The 18,070-nt window shown below is 40.6% G+C and overlaps 1 protein-coding gene across 1 annotated transcript in view; it reads left to right on the top strand.

Annotated features, from left to right (window-relative positions):
- The first annotated feature begins 3,297 nt into the window (after positions 1-3,297).
- LOC116056996 (solute carrier organic anion transporter family member 3A1-like) overlaps positions 3,298-18,070 on the top strand; it is a 36,768-nt gene continuing 21,995 nt past the window's right edge. Inside the window, exons 1-2 of the mRNA XM_031309417.2 lie at positions 3,298-3,873; positions 9,192-9,651. Coding sequence (XP_031165277.1) covers positions 3,574-3,873; positions 9,192-9,651 — 760 coding nt within the window. The 5' untranslated portion in view covers positions 3,298-3,573. The remainder of the gene's footprint in view (positions 3,874-9,191; positions 9,652-18,070) is intronic.

Raw genomic sequence — 18,070 nt, 5'->3', positions numbered from 1 at the left:
GCTTTAAATGTATGTGCTTTTACATCTTATGATTTTTTCCTATGTATTACTTATACTGCTATTACTATTTTGAAGTAGTACCTCTCAGGTTACATTGGCATAATGTACAACGAACACCAAAGGTTTAAGCATTAAATATAAACTCTGACATCATTTGCGTTTGTGTTCTTGTAATTTATTTGTTGGTTGCAGGATAAACCCATGAATGCATTCTTCCTTTTGGACCTTGTGATTAAGAGGCATCCTAAAATAATGTCTTCAGTTGGCTTGCACTGCATCAGCAGGCACTGTGGTTGATCTTAAATCACCCCCGATACTCTGAGTGACTCCATGAGAAATGGATGCTCTTCCTGCTGAGTCCACAGTTTGCCTGATAGATTGTGCTGCTTCAGATGCTATTGAATTGGTCCTGATAGAGCATCTGAATGGTCTGAGGAATATTGTAAGCCAAAAGCTGTGGGGAGAGTGGTGAGTGACCTTGGCACTCAGCGCTTTCTTATTTCACGGTTATAATGGAGAGTTTTTTTGCCTTGGGTTTTTATTGCTGTCTCTGTGGCACTCTGTCCTGCCACTCTGCTCTCATTTTTGTTCTTCTGCATGACGAACTTCAGGATGGATGAACTCCTGATACAAACAGGACAAACACTTGATAACTTTTTATTGAAAAAAAGAAAAGAAAATTGGTGCTGGGATTCAAAGTGAATGTTTGTATTTTTATACCAGGCAAAACATGAATAAATCATAACAGAGCAAGTGTATATTCACTTTGGTAACATAAAACTCAAAATCATAGTACAGCTGATGGGAGTATTACAGATGGGAGCCCTTTTGGAGATGTGGCTGGTCTAATTCAACCATCACATCCAGATTTCCAGAAGGCATTAACTTTAAACAGCACTATTACATTTCGTAATGCATTCTCATGAACAGGTTCATATGATATCCGACGAAACTGCCACGTGTCGACTGCTCGCACGACAGTTAAGTTTAGCTGTTTTACAATTACATGAGAACAGCCTACATCTGTTTGACTGGATAGCTTGCATTGCACCAGCAATACCATTCATGGGATTTTTTGTTGTTGTATTTTTGTAGTTTTGTTGCCAGAGTTAAGGAAGCACAGTCAATGCATTAAGTGGACAAAACCTTTTTGCCAACACAGGCATGGTGGCTTCATGGTTACAAAGGTCACAGTTCTTATTTGTCACATGATTTTGATTTCAGTGATTCAAATTCTACATAGACATACATAGATAGATACATAGACATGACCCAAACCAGAAATAGAGACACATTTAAATATTGAACCTTGGAAATGAAGCTTATTATGTATTCCAGATATTTAGGATTAAGGTATTTGAAAATGAGATTCTAAAATCAAACATTTTGTAACTAAAATAATACTGTGTAAACAGACTAATAATGAAGCTTATAGTGCAGTAATAGAGCAGTAGTTCCATCCATCCACCTTTCTGACTTCTCTGTCTGCTCTCCTTGGTCGTAAAAACATTTCGCCCTACTATTAGCAAATACAGTCGCCTCTGACTTCTTGTGGCCTTGGTGACTGAGCATCTTCATCTCTCATCTTCACAGTAACTTTCCTATACATTCACACTATATGCAACCTTTGTCCACTACTTCTGGCAGCTCCATTAGAGAAGCGCTGGGGTTCATTGTCTCAGTGCACCTCACCAGACGTTAATAACGAATCAGAGACACTTCTCTTACTGGGATGTCTTCTGGTGAATTAAATTGTAGTGAAAATAAAATAGAAAACAGCACAGTTGTGCAGCAGGAGGCTGGATTACAGTCAGTGTCATTAAGGGACCGTTCGGTATTTATGGAATGGACCACCGGAGGAAAATAGGGGAGGGTCATGTCTTTTTATATTTTGCTGAGGGGAGGGTCATCCAACATTTTTTAGTCTGGGTGGGGGGGTCACCCAACTTTTTTATTCATGAAAAGAGCAAAATTTCAAAGTGGCTTGTTTGGTGCATATTTATCCATGTAGCTCTCAGTCTCGGCCCCCTAGCAGATGGTCTGACCCCATACTCGGAGTTTGCTGGGGGGGGGGGGCAGGAGGAGCACTGCCCCCCTGGTGGCTCAAACAAGTAATTGCATTGTTTAAAAAATTAGTGGAATAATTATATCTGGCATGACCAGATATTAAATAAATATCTTAAATAGCACAAAACAACTAAATGGTGGTAGGTAATACATCTGATCGTATCGGCCTTGCTGGATACACCGTATCATTTACCTTTTTGTGGATCTACTGATCGCTGTGGATTACTTTTTTTCGTGTGATTGGATTACGGCAAAATACGGATCTTTTTTCTCAACGTGTCTTAACGTTTTATGGTGTGACTGCGCTTGGTTTCTGCGTTTGGAGAGGCATCTCAACAGACTGTAGGTCCAACACTGATTGTTCACTGTTACATTTTAGTTGAATTTAAGCGTCCGTCTATTGAGTTCCAAAACAGCCGTGCCGCGATTGGATTTCATAAGGGCAAATTGTTAAATTGTTACAATGTAACTTAAAAACTTTAAAAATAAACATATGTGTTTTGGAATATAATGTTCAGCTTCGGCAGCTTTACCTACGTGCTAAAATATACAATGACGAAGCCTAGTGACGAGTCCATAGCAACCAGTGTTGATTGGTTATATCCCAGTGTCCTTTGCTGAATGGTCTCAATGTTTTATTGTTTTATTTCATGTGAATACTAGTTTACTAGAGGAGGAACTTAGTATTTGAAGTAATGCAGTAATGCATGAAGTGTGCATTTAGTTTCCATGCTTATTGTGTTTCCACAACAATGTTAGTGAGTAAATCTACTGAAATGGCCCCCACACCATAACAGAGGAGTGGGATGTGTAAGATGAGAATGCAGAGGTTAACTCCTGTATGTCATGGTTGTAAAAATCAAATGGTATCTGTACTTCTTCGCAAAGTACAAACTTGCAAGCTAGGTTAGAGGCCACAAAAGTCCTCCGGTGGCCCCTGAAATAAATAACAAGCAGTCCCTAAGTGGTATGAATTTAGTGGCCCGGAACACATTCTGAAAGCTAGATAGAAATACTGCTCTGAAGTCCTACAAAGATGGTGGATGGTGTCTGATCTACACTTGAAAACTGAACCAAGTTACATTAAAAAATGGTCATTTGGTAAGATCTCCACTTTTGATGATGATGTGGGGAAAACACGTTGACGGAGAGGGGGAGGAACGGAGAGGTAGAGACGGAGAGACTACACCTCCCTTCTGGTGCTTTGGTCTATGGATGGGAGGAGGAGCATCAAAACACTGCCTGAAGGACGCAGAGCTGCGGTTCGGAACCGGGCTGAGAAACCAAATCCAGTCGGTACCGGTCCTGGGTGGAGATGTAACATCCCGGATGTGGGGAAACGGCGTCCTGTAGTTCTACGTTAGAAGCCGTCGTAGCCTACATATACATACGTAGCCTACGTATTTAAATGTGATGTAGCCGATACGCACTGGCTGGACAGGCGGTGAAGAGAGGTCGCTGACGGACTGTGCGTAATGCTGAGTGGACAGCAGTATTTCTCGCTGTATGTTTCAGCCTACACGGGCTATTGACAAGAGATTTGCACTTCTTCTGCAGTGCAGCTCGTCATTAGAACCAGATGCTCTCCGCCGGACCGGAGCCGTTCAGTTTCATGCCGTCCAAGCCGACCGGAGCCTGAGCCGAAGGATGCAGGTTAAAAATCAGATCTGCACGGAGCGGAGCAGCACCGACGACCCGGAGCAGGATGACAACCAGAAGAAGACCTCGTGTTTTTCCAACATAAAGATTTTCCTGGTGTCGGAATGTGCGCTCATGTTGGCACAGGGCACCGTGGGCGCTTATTTGGTGAGTTTCTACACAACAGTCAGCCACCATGGACACAATGTTACTCTGAGTGGAACGTCGTATCCCAGTATATAACACGGGGTTAACGCAGCGCCCTTCATTCAAACACACCGGCACAGGCAGACAGTGAGTAGCCTAACGATGCGGTGCTTCCGCTGATGCGGTTAATAATCACATTATTCTGATCACATAATAATCACATCCTCCAGCAACCATGGGACGCGGTGCTTTCACTGATTGATGGCTTGCTGCGTATTATCTATCAGGCCTATGCACCATCTGCATGACACAAAGCGCGTCACAGCGGCCGTAGGCTCCACGTTGTTGTTGGAGAATTTGATATGCGTATATGGATGAGAGCAGGTTACGAAACCATGGTCAGGAGGTCCAGTCAACCTGCCGGCTCTGCTACATTCTGCACCCGTATGCCTCAGTAATGCAGGGGGCCTTTGACACTGGAGGCGAGGCCTAGGAGATGACGTGATCAACACAACAGAAGCGACAATAGCTTAAATTGTATTTTCACAAAAGCCTCTCTTCAATATCTGCTCATTAACACTGCAATCCCAATATGTGCTGCATTGATATCTTTAGATTGATGTCAACATCATGAGAGATACGCTCTATTCAATAGATGAGCAGATGGGCACAATGCGTTTAGGAGCCAAAAGGAAATAGAAATTATTATTATTATTTATAATAATGATGATGATAATAATAATAATAATAATAATAATAATAATAATAATAATAATTTCATGCATAGTCACAGATGCAGAGGGGAAATTGAACCATCTTCCCTAACAGCAAACCTATTTAAAAACCCTGCACTAGAAATTATGTGATGAATCAGTTTTGAAGTCCAATGAGTGTAATGGCAGCTGTTTATGGTTTGGCCAAAGCCAACCACATCAGTTGTTAATGCATTTGTGTGGTCTACCTACATTAGTCAGAGTTGGCCCAACCACTTACTGTAAATCTGTATAAATATGAAAGATGACAATTGAATCAGTATTATCATTTGCCTGAGCCAAAGCCCCTGAAAGGTGTCAGCACAGTACTGATACTATAAATAATTGCACATATGCAGTTTCTTTAGCTTCATTTTATTCTTCATGAGGGACAAGCTTTTGCTTGCTGGTTTGGATGAGAAAAACGACAAAAGTCCTCAATTGTATTGTAACAACATGAGACGATCTCAAGGATGAAGTCACGTACACCGCCACATTTCCCACTAGAGCTGTTGAAAATGCTTTGTTTAGAAAAAGAAGAACTTTCCAAAAAAAAAAATCTTTCATGATGTTTGGTGTTTGGTGAATACTGCAGCTTGGCAGAAACACAACTGAGTTGGTTTTAATGTGTTTTGCACCAGTCGCAAATTTTAAGTGCATTAGTGTTTACCTTGAAGACTGCAGTGGATCTTCCTCCTTTAAACCAGCATCCCAAACCAAAAGTGCAACTTTAGCAAATCCTGCTGCGGCTAAAAGCACTGTAAAAAATATTGTTTGTCATCATATTTTATTCTGTCTCTTTTTAATTCAGCCACTTTCTTGGTTCACATTGTGTGTTTATTCTCCCTTCTTTTTTTCAATAGCACATTGTTTTTTGCAAATATATTACAGTAAAACTTTGGAAGACAACAACGCTATAATGACTGAAGATCATCACTGTCAGCACAGCAGCACCTGCATAGCAATTTTTTATGGCTTAGTCTATATTCATCAAACTTTCAATGTTCTCTAAAGGCGCTGAAAAAGGAGATGGTCGGTCCAATTTTTTTCCAAAGTTGCAAAGTTTGCGAGTGAAGCAGAGGGACCGTAGGCACTGTGCTGCCGCTGGCTGATTCAGGCAAACACTGTTTTGTTGTATGTATCATAGCAAAGGTTTGAACATCCGGTTTCCCTTTTTGTATGATGAATATAATACAGGAGCCTGCTGGCATGAAGAGCAGAATGTACGTAGTAGCTGAGACACAGGCGACGTAAGGCGACTCCACAGTCGGTTTGCGCTGCAACTAGTTCTTTGCTGTCTGCCTGGTTTGTCAGCACCTTAAATATCTACAACAATTTGTATTGTCTGTCAACATTTGAGTGGATTGGATCGGCTGTTCTTCATCAGCAGACAATATGAGGCCATACATAAATCTTGTAGGACCGCAAGAATAAATCTTCACTCCGTTGTTTAGACTCTGTGACCTCTAACCATCCAGCCAGTGGCGTGTGCAGACTTTTTTTTAATGGGGTGGCCCAGGTAGGGCACTGATATATGCAGTCAAGTATATGTGAGTGCACTTACATATCTGTGATCGGAAGTAAGATCGTAAGATCGTAGTAAAGTGAAATCATTTTTCAAGCAGAAATGCCAAACATTGCTTTGTTCCAACCTCTCAATTGTTAGGATTCAAAGCTTTTCTTTGTTTCATGTTGTAGTACATTGAATATTTTTGTGGCTGATTCTGGACTGTAAAAAAAAAAAAAAGAATAGGAAGAAAGGAAATGTGACGTTTAAAAAAAGAAACAATTTATCTGTTAATCGGCAGATACATCTTTTAATGAAACTAATAGTTGCAGCCCTTCTTGGTGATAAAAAGACAACAAGAAATTGTCTGATTTTGCAATGGTTTGACATGAGAAACAAGTAAGCAATACAGAAAAACAATGAATGGATATTATATATAGTAATGGTTAAATTCTCCTTTTTATCTGGAATTGCTTTATAAAGTCTTGGGGCCTATACTGTACCTTTTGCTGTGGACGTATTAACTCCCGACCAACCATTTATCGTCAGTTCTGTAGATGATCTGGCCACTTCATCACTTATACACACCCAGAACACAGCTGGTACAATGTGTTTGTGTCCGTTTCATAATTAGTAATAGTTAATTTCATAACAGCTGCATGAGGTTTGTTGCCTAAAGCCACACACATGCACATCCCTTTTTCCCAGGTTGGCATCAGGCTAGCCTCAGGGTTGTTTTGGGTGGAGGAGGAGTGGGGATGAAGATGTTGGAAACAAAGCAGCTCAGCTACTGTGTGTCATCAACAGGTTTGCTGTTGTTGGTTTGAGTGACAGATGGCTGTTTCATGCCTGCGTTTAATGCCCTGTCTTATTGTTTGACACAAACATTTAAATGGAGCGCAACATACATGTAATATGTTATACTTCTTCTGACAGGTTGGTACTAGGGCTGGGCAATATGGAGAAACTCAGATATCACAATATTCTTGACCAAATACCTCAATGTCAATATTGCGACAATATTGTAGGGTTGACAATTGGTGCTTTAACAAAATATCTTCACATTTAGATTTTAGATAAATAACCATCAATAATGTGGATGTAATAACTTAGTGGTTTAAGGCAAATAATAATACAGCTAGAACAGTCTGGTAAGTTCAGGAAAGTACATCACTTTACTGTAATTTAGCCTGTAAAACCAGGAAAAGATTAAACTTACCATAGAACGATATGACGATATCCAAAATCTAAGATGATATCTAGTCTCATATCATGATATTGATATGATATCAATATATTGCCCAGCCCTAGTTGGTACAGTAAATAATAGTGTAGAAATAATACAATATTAATTGCTCAATCAAGTGTACAGTGGGGTTCGAAAGTTTGGGCACCCCAGGTAAACATTTGTATTAATGTGCATAAAGAAGCCAAGACAAGATGGAAAAATCTCCAAAAGGCATCAAATGACAGATTAGACATTCTTATATGTCAAAAAAAGTCAGATTTTATTTCCATCATTTACACTTTCAAAATAACAGAAAACAAAAAAATGGCGTCTGCAAAAGTTTGGGCACCCTGCAGAGTTTATACCTTGTACCGCCCCCTTTGGCAAGTATCACAGCTTGTAAACGCTTTTTGTAGCCAGCCAAGAGTCTTTCAGTTCTTGTTTGAGGTATCTTCGCCCATTCTTCCTTACAAAAGTCTTCCAGTTCTTTGAGATTTCTGGGCTGTCTGTCACGCACTGCTCTTTTAAGGTCTATCCATAGATTTTCAATTATGTTGAGGTCAGGAGATTGTGAAGGCCATGGCAAAACCTTCAGTTTACGCCTCTTGATGTAATCCACTGTGGATTTTGAGGTGTGTTTAGGATCATTATCCATTTGTAGAAGCCATCCTCTCTGTAACTTCAGCTTTTTCACAGATGGCATCAAGTTAGTGTCCAAAATTTGCTGAAATTTTATTGAATCCATTTTTCCTTCTACTCGTGAAATGTTCCCTGTGCCACTGGCTGCAATACGACCCCAAAGCATGATTGATCCACCCCCATGCTTAACAGTTGGACAGAGGTTCTTTTCATTAAATTCTGTGCCCTTTCTTCTCCAAACGTACCTTTGCTCATTCCGGCCAAAAAGTTCTATTTTAACCTCATCGGTCCACAGAACTTGTTTCCACAATGCATCAGGCTTGTCTATATGTTCATTTGCAAACGTCAAACGCTGATTTTTGTGGTGAGGACGTAGAAGAGGTTTTCTTCTGATGACTCTTCCATGAAGACCATATTTGTACAAGTATCTCTTTATAGTGGAATGGTGTACCACAACTCCAGCGTCTGCCAGATCTTTCTGGATGGATCGTGCAGTCAAATGTGGGTTTTGACTTGCTTTTCTCACAATCCTGCGAGCTGTTCTGTCTGATATTTTTCTTGGTCTTCCAGATCTTGCTTTAACTTCCACTGTTCCTGATGACTGCCATTTCTTAATTACATTCCGAACAGAGGATATTGGCATCTGAAAACACTTTGCTATCTTCTTATAGCCTTCTCCTGCTTTGTGAGCGTCAACTATTTTCAGTTTCAGTTTTCTAGACAACTGCTTAGAAGAACCCATGGTGCTGATTGTTGGGGCAAGGTCAGATGAGTCTGGGCATTTAAGGCCTTTGAGACTGACATCACCTGGTCTTTCCAGACGATGATTGAGAACAATCCATGACACTGTCAGGTCTCAGCTTTCCAAAGGGGGCGGTGCATGCTATAAACTCTGCAGGGTGCCCAAACTTTTGCAGATGCCATTTTTTTGTTTTCTGTTATTTTGAAAGTGTAAATGATGGAAATAAAATCTAACTTTTTTGACATATTATAAGAATGTCTAATCTGTCATTTGATGCCTTTTGGAGATTTTTCCATCTTTTCTTGGCTTCTTTATGAACATTAATACAAATTTTTACCAGGGGTGCCCAAACTTTCGAGCCCCACTGTATAAAGCTGCATTAAAAAGTTAGTTGGTTGGCGTGATGTCATTAGCGGTCCTGAATGGCTGCTAGTTGTTAGAACACTTGCTCTCTCTCTCTCTCTCTGCCAGGTAAGTGTTCTGACCACTCTGGAAAGACGCTTCAACCTCCAGAGTGCAGATGTGGGTGTCATTGCCAGCAGCTTTGAAATCGGCAACCTGGCCCTTATCCTGTTTGTCAGCTACTTTGGCGCCAAGGCCCACAGACCCAGACTGATTGGCTGCGGCGGGATTGTCATGGCGTTGGGGGCACTGCTGTCAGCCCTGCCGGAGTTCCTGACTCATCAGTATGAGTACGAGGCCGGGGACTCGTGGCACGCCGAGGACGGCAGGGACGTCTGCTCCAACACCACCAGGTCAGAAAACCGAGACTCTGGGTTTAAATGTGGCAACAGAGCCAACACCAACATGATGTACCTTCTGCTGATCGGAGCCCAGGTTCTGCTCGGCATTGGAGCCACACCGGTCCAGCCTCTGGGAGTGTCCTACATCGATGACCATGTCCACAGGAAGGACTCCTCGCTGTATATAGGTGAGTAGCATTAAGCTATTGTAAAACTAAAGCATATGAGCTCGTTGTCAAGTGTACGTTTATGGTAGTTATTGTTTAGAGGTGGTCAGTACATCAACAAACAGATCATACTGGATCACTCGTGTCAATGACTGATTCATCACTGCTGACTGAAAGCACTGTTGTCAGCTCAATCGTGACATACAATATGTTCCTTCCTGGTTAAAAGCTTAGTCAAAAACCCCCAAAGCCAATTATGATGTGATAAATAACTTGTGATTGCTGAGTGGATAATCTTTTCAACAACATATAGGAAGGAAACAAGCAACATATTTAAACTAATTCAGAATCACAGACTACAAACCTCGCCTTGATTTCAAGATGTCATAAACGGTGACAGTCGCTAACTGATGCGCTTGAAGAAATAGTTCAACATTTTGTGAGTAACGCTTAATGGCTTTTTTGCTGAGAGTTGGATGAGGTGATTGAGACACTAAATAAGATGCTTGAGCAGGCAATTAGCTTACATTAGCATAAAGACTAGAAGCAGAGTCCAACAGCTAGCTTAGCTACAACACGTGACTCTCCGTCGAACCACACATTCCAGTTAACTGGAAGTAATAAGAATCAAAGGCTAATGGCATAATAAAATCTGTACAATCATGTCTATCAAAGTAAATGGGATGATTATGTTGGCATAACTGAAACATGACTGTGACATTTAATCATTTGATTGTGCACTAAATGATCAACTGTCCTTAATTAACACAGAGGCTCATTTTAGAATAACAAGATTACAATATTATATTCACCAAAATCTTATTACTCATATAATCTTCACTGAATCTTATTTTGTCATGATAAGTTAAACACGTGGTTATTGACAGGTGCACATGCAGCAAAGTACGTAAAAGAGAAAGCATGGGTTGGGAGCTAAGGCAGGTTTTAGTCTCTAGTTAATGTGCAGTGAGATGGATAGATACAAATGAAAGAGATACCAGAGTTACATCAGATGGTTTGAGATATCATGAGCGATGACTAGATTTTACTTTTACTTTGCATGTTTAATGCTTTTGCACTGCACATCACAATGTGTACAACAATAAAACCGTTCCTACGATGTCATTTGCTGAAATGGTTCGTGCTGGTCACTGAGTGAGGAATGCTCAGAAGGCCGTCAGGAGTATAAACTATAAAGGAAGAATTCCATTTCAATATAAGACATCTACCAATTGAAAACAATTGTAGACATACAACTCTTTATGTAACTACAATGTGCATTTTCTCTAGAAAATGCATGTGAGCACTGGAAGCTGTTAGCTGTTACTGCGCCAGCTGCTCATTGAATGAGGGTACATGATTATAACATTTTACAGCAACGTTCTTCTTAAGACCAATTATATTGTTATGAGGAGCAATGAGCAGGTATGAAAACCTGAACCTTGTAATCTAACAGGGAACGCTGACTGTTACCAGGGACTTAACCACAGAGCATGAAACCCAGAAAACTAATACACATTTTGTTGATTTGCATAGAATATAACTTAACTTGTTAATTCAAAAAATACCACTGCATACAGTGGTAATAAGTAGAGATGAGCCGATACCGATACCAGTATCGGTATCGGTATCGGCTCCGATACTGCCTAAAACGCTGGTATCGGGAAGTACTGGAGTTAATGCACCGATCCGATACCACGTAATAAAGCCCTAAAGAAAATCTACGTTAAAGTAGTTTATTTATGTTCTTTTTCCGTTATAACTGACTGTCAAACTGGAGAATAAAAGAAAGTTCTGTGGCGTTCATTGTTTGTGTTTGTTTATGTTTCACAAAGAGTTTAACCTGAGCCAGGCCGACAACAAAGATAGAAATCATATCACATCTATACAGGGATAGTAGTATACAGCTGTTAAAACATAATAAAACATATGACACACTGGTATCGGATCAGTACTCGGTATCGGCCGATACGCAAGTTCAGGTATCAGAATCAGTATTGGGAAGCAAAAAATGGTATCGGACCATCTCTAGTAATAAGTAGCAGAAAGGTTGACGTAATAATATTAGAAGCAGCAGTAATATTAGTAGAAATAGTAGCTGTAGAAGGGAATCAGACCTGCGACCATCAGTTTCCCAAGCTATTCACTATAACTCTGATAGACTGCCACTATAAATTTGAACACTTTAAACAATTATATAAAATCACTGAAACAGGTTAGAATAAGGAAAGTAATAGCTTACATCTCCGAGGAAGATGAACATTTTGATGTTTAAACGAACAGACAGCAAGAAGTCAGAAGTAGATAGACGCAAAAAACGGCTGAATAATAGTGGTTAGCTGTGGCCAGCTAGGGCTGGCTCTCACACTAATAATATTGACCCCAACTAAGCCTTCATACCAGTGTCTCAGCTTCTGATGTGCTCCTTAATCACTGAATCCCTACCAGCCTCAAAGGTGTCTGAGGTGAAGGAAAAGTCTAAAAAAGTTTCTCCTTGCAGGATCACTGTGGATTATCTTAAATCCAAGGAGTATATAATTAATAGATCTGTACTCTCTAAACTAACTGCTGTGGTGTTACCACATTCAACTTGCCAGTTATCACTTATCAGTCAGTGTCCCGTTGCTCATGCCAGCTACTCAGATTTTCTTCTGTTAATGTTACACAAACTAGAAATGTAAGACACATAGATGGTTGATAGGAGGAGTTGCTTTACAATTAAGGTTAACGTTCAATTAAAAAAAAAAAACGGAATCTTTCATGATCTCATCAAGACATATTGTCTGTGTGTGTGTGTGTGAGTGAGTATATCTTAAAGGTCCAGTGTGTAACGTGTTTAGTTGTTCATTCTCAAAATCTGTGTTGCCCGTTCACAAACTTGTCCTTTTTCATGAATGTTTACCTCCACCATCATTTCCAAGTATTCCTTTTGGCTTGAAATTTAATATGTGCGTTTACATGAACTGGGGTAGACGCTCCATATTCATGCTCCATCTTGAAATACGTTAGCCGGTAAAGGACATACTGCTCTGCCTTTCACGTTTTCGCTGTCACATGATAAACTCACAGGTGCTGCTAATGCTGCTAATGCTGCTAATGGGTATCGTAGCTTCCCGGCCCCGGGGAGTTTGAAGAAGGAAACATGGAGGACCACACATATTCAAAATCCAAATTTCAGAAACAGGAGTCTTCTTCTTCTTCACCCAGAAAAAGAAAAAGGAGATTGAAAAGAGCAAGAGACCGGCTTTTTGAAGCGTGAAGGCTACCGTAGCTGTGATACGTACTTTGAACTGCGTGGCGCGATTGATATATGATCTCAACGCTAGATGGAAGAAATTCCTACACATTGGACCTTTAAATAAACATACATTAATGTGTCAGCACATTTTTGCTGATCTAATTTAAAAGAAATGCATTCTAGCTGTCCATGGGCAAGTGCACACAATTTCTTCTTGGTTAAAAAAAGAAGACAATAGATACTCCATTACTTTATGTCATTAGTAGATTAGACAGGTCCAGCAACGTGTGCAGTATTGACAGTTTTGTCCAGCTCAGATAATGAGTTTGGCCAGTGGATGGAAATATCCCTGGCTGTTAAACATGTTGGTTATGTGTGTTGGGATGCATGCGTCCATCAATACTGTGCTGTTTGATGCTCTTCCTTGCTGAATGGTGTCATTCACTACCATGTTGCTAAGTATTCAGTGGCTTGTATGTGCCAAGGGTATTACGCAACAAAAGGACTTTGTTTTTAAGGTTAGAAAAGCAGTCTTGTGAACAAAAGATTGCTGAAGTATAATTTGAGAGACAATATTTCCTGTATTGTTGTGGTTGACGGGGAATTGTGAGCCAGATCCTGCCCTTTCTCCCAAAGTGCCCTTGAGCAAAGCACTTTATTCCCAACTTCAGTAAGTGTTCAGTGGTCAACAGCAGAGGACTGCAGTTATACTTACAGCAGAAACCAAAAGGTCGACATAATCCACATCACAGACTGTCTGCCAAAGTTGCCAAGGCAACAGTACAGAGACAGGCACTGAGGCTATGTGCCATTCCTGTTTGTCTCATCGCCCAGCGACCTGCTAGCACAGCTCCATCTAGGAGATGGAGAGAATGAGACAGTGACTCCCATTATTACTAAAATAAGAATATAAATGTAAAAATGTTTTTTTAATAATAGAATTGCAGCCAGTAATTACATCTGATAATGTGGAGTCTTTTCTTACAAAAGCTCTGGTTCCTCTGTGACTGTGAACGGACACAGCAAGTAATACCAGACTCCCAAAACTTGCAAATAACATTCAACGGCTGGTTAACAACAATTTATTTACAAAAATGATACAGCCAGTGGAAAAATGCACTGGTCCTCTTATTGGTATTGTATCTGTAATTATCGATCATTGTTATCGAGCCTAAAATTCCATTTCTGTCCATCTCCTGTTATTGCGGTTCACAATTGCAAATTGTACAGCTGGGTAAGACATTCAATTATTGTATGATAATGTATACTAATAAAATCACCATCACATTAAGGCTTAAAGAGCTGATGCATCAATAAGTCAAAGCACAACTGTAGTTCATGTTATTCTGTAAGAGTCCTTGTGGATTCCTCAGTTTGCTTTTTATTTAATAGTTATTATTATTATGGGAGGAACAAAAGAAAATAAAAATACAGTATTGTTGGCTACCATCTGGCTAGTTGCTCCTTCTCACGGTGTCGATGTTTACCTCTTGCAGGGTGAGAAGGCCTGCGATTTGTTCTATGCATGCTTTGATCTGTACAGTCTCTGTCAGCAGCACTTAGAGTGGAGGAGATGGAGGGAGGAAGGGATGGACAGAGGATGGAGGAGAGGAAGGAGGGCAAACAAGGCTAGCACAACAACCCACCCTACCCCCCAGCTTGGCTAGAGGCCAACTCATACCAGATGCCTGATGTTAAACATTACACTTGATATTTCTTTGCTATTTAAAAAACCTTAAAGGAATTCACTGTGCGCTAACCCTATATCGCCCCCATTACAATGTGAAAACCCATTAGCATTAAACATTTAACATCTCTAAAATTCCCTATTCCTTTTGTAAAATACATGTAATTAAAATAATAATATAAATCTGGCATCTGAAGCTGACGCATAAGGCACTAATGGTGTTTTTCCATGACATGGTACCTGCTCGACTCGCCTCGACTCTACTCGCCTTTCCTGTTTTTCCATTCTGATAAAAAGTCCCTGGTATCTGCCAACAGGTACTTTATTTAGTATCACCTCCATTGAGGTTCCAAGCGAGCTAAGGCAATACGTGAGGTGAGGTGAAAACCTGCAGACTACTGATTGGTCAGAGAGAATCGTCACTAATCACTGCGTCATCATTGCTAGAGACAGACGGGGGTGTCCTGAACAAACCCGCCATTTTTAAATAGTTTTGCCAGCGGTGTTTTTTTTTGCTGCCTCCAGCTTCTTTAGAAACTAAATGTGTCTTCTGGCAAACAGCCACATGCTGAGAGTCAAAAACAACACACACCTTCCACGTTCTGTGTGTGTGTCGCGTTAGGTTGTGGCAGTTTCCTACGGCGTCACTACGACGACCAGCCACGCTTGCCTCACGCATGAGGCGGTAGTAAATCTGCAATGGAACAAGGAGGACGAGGCACCGCGGCCGAGTCGAGCCGAGCTGAGTCGAGCAGGTACCATGTAGTGGAAAAACGCCATAACATGCACACACGGCCGGACCGGCTATCAAAACAAAGAACAAGAAACTCGGATTACAACACACACAGAGGGAGAGTGACTTCATTTTCTGCTCAGGACGCCATTACTCCACTATATCTTTACATAGCAAATAGTTGTTTACTGCTATATTAATGTTCTGAATGTCGAGTACAGCCCCTTTAACATAAAGTACAGCCAAGGTTCATGGGAATTTGATTAGTTTTGCAGGAACTTCCTCATAAACCAAGGTAGTAGACAAATTGAGATGTTCACCTCATGATGGCGCCAGATGAAAAGTAAAGATTACCAAAGTTATTAAAATTCATCCTGAGGGGAACATTTGAGACATACCCCTCAAAGCCACAAATGTAAACCTGCTGGTGGCGCAAGAGAAAAAGTCAAGAGATCACCAAAGTTGGTAGGATTTATCTTCTCAGAACCATGAATGTCTGTACAACATTTCATGGTTATCCAGCAAATTGTGATCGACCAACATTGCCAAAATATTAACAAGTCAAATGTCATAATTTTTGACATCAAAAAGGAATGACTAACTGTGATTTCAGTTTGACTTTAAGAGTCAGAACTGCCTGTAAGAATGAGTCTGATTGTGTCTGTTTATGTTAGCCCTGTGATGGACTGGATCTGACAGTCTAGTCAGTCAACCAAGGACGTCTCTTAACTGCAATCCTTAAAAAAGGACCACCATTTGTTGCTATTTACACTCTTCAGCTATTCACTGTTTGGAAATTTGCATGCATTGCATTTTGGACTGAAATCTTGACTCTGATTTGGTAACATCGCTACTGTGCTATATGAGGGGCCATCATGGACGTTATTCACAATTACCTCACACATACAAGTGAAATGCTCTCACACACTATTGAAACACTCTCATATAAACTACTGAAACTCTCTCACATACACTACTGAAAAGCTAGTATTTCACTTCTAAAATGTATATGTGAGCATTTCAGTAGTGTGTAATAGCATTTCACTTGTATATGTGTGAGGTTTCAGTATAGTATGTGAGCGTATACATTTTCAGTAGTGTATATGAAAGCATTTCAGTAGTGTATGTGAGAGCATGTCACTTGTATGTGTGTGAGGTAATTGTGAATAATGACCCTGATGGCCCCTCATAGTTCTATGTCTCAGTGCACTGCGGCCTTTCCCAGTCCATAAGGAATTGTCTCTTCCATAACATCCCCCAAGCTTCTTCCTTTGACACTTACATATAGTCTATTAATCTTTTCTCTGCACCACCTCCTCTCTGTTCTCCTTTTTTTTCTTTTTTATAATCCAGGCATATTGATTGCCATGGTTACCTCCTACAATGTGACTGCTGCGTTGTCTGTTCGGTAATTACATGGAGCCCGGTCTTTACACAGTACATACATGTTATGTGCTGCTTAGTATTTCTGCTGCTCCCTTTCCCCAGTCTCAAGGCAATGGTGGTGTTTGATGAGCTTGACATGTGACGACATGTTAACATTGTAAGAAAACCCCTGAATAATGCAGCGCAGCAGAGAAGCAGTTAGGAAAGAAAACATCTAACAAATGATTGAATATTAAAGCAGCTGCTCTCCACAGGCTCGCTAACAAAGCATATGATAGAAGAAGAGGCTGCTCTGTTGTGGACATATCTTCACCTCACATGGATCAATACTGCCTGAATGAGAGATTGAGGACACTGGGAATACTCAAGAACAAACCAGCGAACACATCCCTGTTTTCATGGCACATGCCCCCCCAGCATGCACCTGTCATGTATCTGTTTTCAGTGCTGCAGCCTATTATTTCTCAAATGTTGTTGCTTTCACTTAGTGTCCAGTAGCCTACTTCTCTCTGTGTGTTTTCCTCTATGTGTATGTTTGTCCTAATCAACCAGATGGCCACCAGATCAATGTGTCTTCTGGCAGATGAGAGGGAAATTGACAAATAGATTTAAAAATGGTAGTAATGCAGCAGTGATACACTGCAGCACAAGTAATAATGAGTGGGATCTGTGTGTCCAGAGTCTACACAGCCATGCCTCTGTGAGGCATGAAGACATTAAGCACAGCAGCAGTGCTTTGATCTAAATGCTAAAGTCAGCATGAGCACCAAGACAATGTTACCTTGCTTATGTTTAGCATCTATAACGTTCACACTGTTCACCATCAAAGCTTTGATTTTGGACATTTTTTTTTGCCGAATGAGGATACGACATAAAAGTCATTGGATCACCAAAGTTATTAAAATGAATTCTGTGCAGAATATGAAAGCCAAATGTCATCATCCATCCAGTTGTCAAGACATTTCAGTCACAATGTCAATCTCATGGTGACACTAGAAGATAAGTTAGTGGATCACCAAAGTCATTGTGATTCATCCCCTGGGCACTATGGATATGTGTGCCAATTTCTTTGGCAATTCAAACAATGGTTCTTGAGATATTTCAGTGAAGATGATAGTGGTGCACAGATTGACCAACATGAAGCAATTCTGCTCTTGTGGCTAATAAAGTGTGTGTGTGTGTGTGTGTGTGTGTGTGCGTGTGTGTGTGTGTGTGCGTGCAGTACAGTATGTTCATGTCTATCTAATATTTAAAGTCTTGACCTGCGGCTTACATGACCAGAAAATGGCTTCCCACAGAAAGACCTGCTCCTGAGCTCTGTTGACTACAGGATAATGTCCGAGCTGCATTGTAATTGGATTATTGATTGCTGTCTACTGCTCCTATCTCTCTGTGC

This window comes from Sander lucioperca, chromosome 3, assembly GCF_008315115.2.
Source record: "Sander lucioperca isolate FBNREF2018 chromosome 3, SLUC_FBN_1.2, whole genome shotgun sequence".
NCBI classification, from domain to species: domain Eukaryota; kingdom Metazoa; phylum Chordata; class Actinopteri; order Perciformes; family Percidae; genus Sander; species Sander lucioperca.
The sequence above is the reverse complement of the archived record's forward strand: the minus strand, read 5'-3'. Positions and strand labels throughout refer to the sequence as shown.